The following is a 6,896-nucleotide window of genomic DNA, read 5'->3' as shown; positions in this document are numbered from 1 at the left end:
GCTTTATGGAGGAATAATTGACAGATAATAATTGTATATATTTTTAGGTGTACAGTATGATGGGTTGATATACATACACATTGTGAGATGATTACCACCATCAAGCTAATTAACACATGACCCCAAAAGTTACCTTTTGGTTTTGGTTTTGTATTTGGAATGGTGAGAGCACTTAAGACCTACACTCCTTTGCTTTCTCTTTTATGGTATCAGCTTTATCATAAAGCCAACTTCACTCACGGTAGCATTATGGCTACAGCACTTCCAGGCTTCTTAACAGCCCAGAAGATGAGAAAGATGGAGATTCTTTCTTAGATGTTACCATAAAATATCTTTTTCAATATCTTTGGGCCAAATCAGACAAAATGTCACCTCTAAATCATAATCTTGGCCAGGTGATAAGATTCTGTTCCCACATATGCAGACTCTTCACTAGAGGCAAAGGCAAGCTCATACTCCTGAAACACATAAGCTTTGTCAAAGATGTGTAGATATCCAAATTAAAATCAAATAGTGGCCAAAAGATGAGGGAATGGGTGTTGAGGAAGCAACCATGATTTTGCTTTTCAGAATTCCCTTGGTTCCATGTTCTCAACCTCAATGGCCACAGTCTGACCCCAAACCTGAGAAGCAATCATAGTCCTCAGTTACTCAGGAGGGGAGTTTTAAAATAAATAATATCTTGGAAATAAATTTATTTTGTGACCTTATGTCTTTATATGAAGTTATTATACGTTTCTGTAATGTACTATATATCCTCTTTGAGCTGAAATAATTTCAAATACTTTAACCAGTACCTAAGTATTTTACCTATTCTTACTAGATATGTGACTTTGGGTAATTTATTTATCTTTCCTGTAGCTTACTTTTCTCAATTGTAAGATAGGGATAATAATTGTACTTATTTATGAAATTTCAGGATCAAATAAGCCAAAATGTATTAATATACATAAAATGCAACATGTGTGAATGTAGGAAACATTTGGTAAATGTTCATTATTTATTTGTTATTTTTATATTATTTTTAGTAGTAGCAATGCTATTAGTATTAATATTTGAATATGTGACAATATACAGGTCTGTTCATGATGTGACTTAATTAAAAATAATTATTCTTCTTATATTTATCCCTTAGGCATATCATCCTTCTATCATACCAAATATATATAATACTGTCCCAAAGTATATATATCCATGCCAACTTTGCCTCCCTAAAAAGTTATAAGTTAAATTATGTTGATATGGATAATACATAAAAGAGCATTTTTGGTTAAACAAAATTGTGAAAACATTTGACAAATGTTTAGTAATACAAATTACCTATAATAATTACTGAAAATTAATTTTAATGTTATAGAAAATTAGTGATTAAATACATGTCACACATTCCAAGTAGGTAATGACGATAAATGTCCAACTCATTTCCAGTATTTAAGGTAACGATTCCTGAGAAGTTGGGTTTCAAAAAATCTAAGATGATGGGAAGCGAACAACTTAAAAAGTAATCAGGCAGTCGGATCAGTCAGTTTGTACAAAGATAGTATAGCCAGGTAATAAAAATTAAAAATGTTTAAAAGGAAGAAAAAAAAGATAGGAAAGGAGAGAAGGGAAAAGGGAGGAAACAAAAATAGAAAACATCTAGAGGGAAAAGATCTGAGTTTTTTAACTGAGTCTGCCGCCTTCTAGTTATGTACTCGGGCAAATAGCCTTTCTGATTCAGTTTATTCATCTTCAAAACAACAAATAATGCTACCTTTCATCAGTTCTAACCTTTTAACATCTCTGAAATGAGAAAAAGCATGCTTTATAATTGATAGAATCTTAGATTCCATGAAATGTGATAGTACTATGATGAGCATTGAATAAGATAATGCATGTAAAGCACCTAGGACAGGATCAGGGCAATCTTGCTTAACTTCTCTGACTACACTTGTAGTCATTTTCTTTCTTTCTCCCCCCCCCCCGAACAGGTTTTATTACAGAGGGGATAGGGCTCAGTCCTTCTTGGCTGCTGCCTTCCTCATGGCTGCAAGGACATTGCTCAGCTCCTTTTTCTTCCTCTTGGCACGGATGTGTGTCCCCACCCTGTTCTTGATGAATTTCAGGGTCCTCTTATCCTTAGCGACTTTGAGCAGCTCCATGGTCCGCCGTTCACAGGGAGCAAAGCCACACAGCTCTCGGATCATGTCTCGCACGAACCTGGTATGCTTAGTGAGGCGCCCCCAGCGGCGGCTGTGCATGGGCTTGCTCACGTTCTTTGTCACTTTGTGGCCTTTGTTGAGGCCCACAGCCATGGGGTAGCGGAGGGCATGGCTGCTGCTCCTCAATGGCTACCGCGGTGGAAGGGCAGTCATTTTCTTAAATTAAAAAAACCTGCGCTGGCTGCTCTGGCTCAGTAGATTTGAGCACAAGCCAGTGAACCAAAGATTGCTGGTTCAATTCCCAGTCTAGGGCACATGCCTGGGTTGCAAGCCAGGTCTCCAGTAAGGTGCACGTGAGAGGCAACCAAACATTGATGTTTCTCTTCCTCTCTTTCTTCCTCCCTTCCATTCTCTCTAAAAATAAATAAATAAATAATCTTAAAAAAAAGAGAGAGAGAGAGAACCCAGGGTATAAAACTAAATTCTATAGGAGCATGAAAAAGTCTACTCATCATAAACAAAATGAAATCAACAAAAATTAGAGAAATAAGCCCTAAATTGAAGTTAAAGAAAAATAAGAATAAATTTAAACAGGAAGGTAAAAGACCTGTACACAGAAAACTATACAACATTGAAGAAAGAAATTAAGAAAGACACAAATAAATGGAAGCATATACTGTGTTCATGGATTGGAAGAATTAATATTATCAAAATGTCCATACTACCCAAAGTAATTTATAATTCAATGCAACCCCTATTAAAATACCAATGATGTATTTCACAGAAATAGAACAGACATTTCAAAAATTTATATGGAACCATAAACGACCCCAAATAGCCGCAGCAATTTTGAGAATGAAACACAAAGTAGGAGGGATCACAATACCGGACATCAAACTGTACTACAAAGCCACTATACTCAAAACAATCTGGTACTGGCACAAGAACAGACCCATAGACCAGTGGAACAGAATAGAAAGCCCAGAAATAAGCCCAGGTCTCTATGGGCAACTAATATTTGACAAAGGGGGCAGAAGCATAAAATGGAGCAATAATAGCCTCTTCAACAAATGGTGTTGGGAGATCTGGACGGCTACATGAAAAAAATTGAAATTGGATCATCAGCTGACACCATACACAAAAATAAACTCAAGATGGATGAAAGACTTAAATATAAGTCTCAACACCATAGAAGTCCTAGAGGAGAACATTGGCAGGAAACTCTCAGATATCCCATGCAGCAATTTTTTCACAGATATGTCCCCTAAAGCAAGGGACATAAAGGAAAGAATAAACAAGTGGGACCTCATCAAAATAAGAAGCTTCTGCACGGCTAAAGAAAACATCAGCAAAATGAAAAGGGAGCCAACTATATGGGAAAATATATTTGCTAATGATATATCAGATAGAGGTTTGATCTCCAAAATATATAAAGAACTCATGCACCTCTACTCCAAGAAGACAAATGATCCAATTAAAAAATGGGTAAAGGATTTGGGCAGACACTTTCCCAAGGAAGAGATACAGAGAGCCCAGAGACATTTGAAAGGATGCTCAGCATCACTAGCCATCAGAGAAATTAAAATGAAAACCACGATGAGATACCACATCACACTGGTCAGAGTGGGCATCATAAGCAAATCAACAAACAACAGGTGCTGGCGAGGCTGTGGAGAAAAGGGAACACTAGCACACTGTTGGAGGGAATGCAGACTGGTACAGCCATTGTGGAAAACAGTGTGGAATTTCCTCAAAAAGCTAAAAATGGAACTGCCTTTTGATCCAGTGATTCCCCTGCTGGGACTATACCCTAAGAACCCCAAAACGCCAATTCAAAAGAACCTATGCACCCCAATGTTCATAGCAGCACAATTTACAATAGCCAAGTGTTGGAAGCAACTTAAATGCCCATTAGTAGATGATTGGATCAAAAAACTATGGTACATTTACACAATGGAATACTACTCAGCAGAAAGAAAAAAAGAACTACTACACTTCGTGACAGCATGGATGGAACTAGAGAGCATTATGCTAAGTGAAATAAGCCAGGGGGTGAAAGACAAATACCATATGATCTCACCTATAAGTGGACCCTAAACAACAAAACACAGATGCAAGGAAAATATGACCAGCAATATTGTAAGAAAAAAGAAACTAACAGAGTCAAGAGGGAAGGAGGGAGGGGTGGGCGGGGAAAAGGAAGGGAAGGGTCAAGTCAAGAAACATATATCAAGGACTCATGGACAAAGCCAAAGTGGGGAATGATGGAGGGAGGGAGTTGCGGGAGGGGGACAGGGGAAAGTGGTTGTGGGAAGGCGGAGACAAATGTATTTGAACAAAAAAAATAATTAAAAAAAGAAAAATAAGAATCTACCTCCATTTCAAATAAATAACAACCTCAAAAAGAAATGAAAATATCCAAGTAACTGAAAAAAATTTTAAGTAATTTCATTGTACTATCCAACTTTGTTATAATTTGTTACAACTATGGCTCACTGGCCTAATCTACATAATTGCCTGTTTTTTGAACACGAAGTTTATTGGAACACAGCCATGCTTTTTTGTTACATATTGTCTATGGCCAATTTCTTGCTACACAAAAAACTATTAGAGCTTATAAATAAATTCAGTAAAGTTTCAGGGAACAAAATTAATATACAAGTGTCTGTTGTGTTTCTATACATTAATAACAGAGAAATTAAGAAAATATTCTCATTTACAATTGCATCAAAAAAATAAATAAAATATCTAGGAATAAATTTAACCAAGAAGGTTAAAAACATGTATTCTGAAAACTATAAGACACTGATAAAAGAAATTGAGGAGAGCATATGCTCATGGGTGGGAAGAATTAACATCATTAAAATATCCATACTACGCAAAGCAAGCTATGTGTTCAGTGCAACCTCAATCAAAATACCAGTGGCAGGCTCTGGTATTTTAACTAGACCACTTCTTACACCATATACAAAAAATAAACACAAAATAAATCAGAGACTTAAATATAAGACCTGAAATCATAAAACCCCTAGAAGAAAACATAGGCAGTTAACTCTCTGACATCACTCTTAGCAATATTTTTTTGGATATGTCTCCTCAGGCAAAGGAAACAAAAGAAAAAAATAAACAAATGGGATTATATCAAACTAAGAAGTTTTTGCACAGCAAAGTAAAACATCAACCAAATGAAAAAACAACTTATTAAAAGGAAAAAATATTCACCATGATACATCAGATAAGAGGTTAAAATACAAAATTTATTTTTAAAAAAACTTATAAAACTCAACACCAAAAAATATCCAATTTAAAAAATGGGCAAAGGACTAAAAGGACACATAGATGGTCAATAGACATATGAAAAGATGCTCAACGTCACTAATCATCAGAGAGATGCAAATTAAAACTACACAAAGATATCACCTCACACCTGTCATAATGGCTGTCATCAATAAATCAACAAACAACAGGTGTTGGTGAGGATGTGGAGAAAAGGGAACCCTCTTGCACTGTTGGGAATGCATGAGGATTGTTGCAGTCACTGTGGAAAACAGTAGAGAGGTTCCTCAAAAAATTAAAGATAGAACTACCATATGATCTAGCAATTCCACATCTGGGTATTTATCTGAAGAAATCCAAAAGGCTAATTTGAAAAGATATATGCACCCTATGTTCACTGCAGCATTGTCTACAATAGCCAAAATGTAGAAGCCTCCTAAGTGTCCATTGACAGATGAATGGATAAAGAAGATGCGGTGCATATATACAATGCAATATTACTCAGCCATGAAAAAGAACAAAATCTTGCCATTTACAACAACAGGGATGGACCTAGAGGTTATTACACTAAGTGAAATAAGTCAGACAGAGGAAAACAAATACCATGTGATTTCACTTACATGTGGAATCTAAAAAAACAACATAAATAAATAAACAAAACGATAACAAATTGATGGTCACAGCATGGGAGAGGGATTGGGGAAATGGGTGAAAAAGCTGAAAGGGATTAAGAATTACAAATTGCCAGTTATAAAACTAGTCATGGGAGTGAGTGTAAAGTACAACATACAGAATATAGTCAGTGACATTGTAGTAGCTCTCTATAAAGTCAGATGGGTCCTAGACATCAGTGTAATCCCTTTGTAAGGTACATAAATATCTAATCACTATGTTATACATCTGAAACTAATATACCATATGTAACCTGTAATTTAAAAATAAATTTTAAAAATTTTAAAAAGATACTTAAAAAAACTATAAAAATTATTTAAAAAGTGTGAGAATGTTCATTGAAGCATTATTATGAGTCAAAATTTTGAAAATAATCTAAATGCCTATATTTTGGATTCTTTAATTCACAAGTGACCAATAACTCAACTTAAAAGGGTTTAACAAAAAGAAAATATATTGCTCTTATAACTGAAAAATCCCCAAGAAAGCCAAGCTTTAAGGCTGTCTTCAGGTTTCAAAAATGTCAGCAAAATCTATCTTTTGAACTGGCTAATTCTGAATGTCAGCTGATCTTGTAACTTGCCCACTTCATGGTTCTCATTTGAATACCACAAATCCAGAGCACAAAAATATTATTTTCCCAGAAGTCCTGACAAATGCCTTTTGCATCATACTAGTTCTAACTCGGTTACATATCCACCCTGAACCTAATCATATAGCTCTGCTAGAGCAATCTCACTCAAAATACATGACTGAAAATTGGGTAGTGGGAGTTTACCAAAGAAATGTGGAAACTATTACTACTAA

The 6,896-nt window shown here is 35.5% G+C and overlaps 1 protein-coding gene across 1 annotated transcript; it reads right to left on the bottom strand.

The window, feature by feature from the left end:
• Positions 1-1,994: 1,994 nt before the first annotated feature.
• On the bottom strand, positions 1,995-2,303 carry LOC129073457 (60S ribosomal protein L36-like). The gene has a single exon (XM_054577091.1). The coding sequence runs from the start codon at positions 2,292-2,294 to the stop codon at positions 1,995-1,997; it is 300 nt and encodes a 99-aa protein (XP_054433066.1). The 5' UTR covers positions 2,295-2,303.
• Positions 2,304-6,896: the final 4,593 nt, after the last annotated feature.

This window comes from Pteronotus mesoamericanus, unplaced genomic scaffold (genome assembly GCF_021234165.1).
Source record: "Pteronotus mesoamericanus isolate MK-2021 breed Mesoamerican mustached bat unplaced genomic scaffold, CSHL_Meso_final contig_116, whole genome shotgun sequence".
NCBI lineage: Eukaryota > Metazoa > Chordata > Mammalia > Chiroptera > Mormoopidae > Pteronotus > Pteronotus mesoamericanus.
Note: the sequence above shows the minus strand (reverse complement) of the source record. Positions and strands in the feature narration are given on the sequence as shown.

Excerpts from the sequence above, each read along its gene's own strand:
- LOC129073457 (XM_054577091.1), bottom strand. The coding sequence starts at position 2,294 with ATGGCTGTGGGCCTCAACAAAGGCCACAAAGTGACAAAGAACGTGAGC.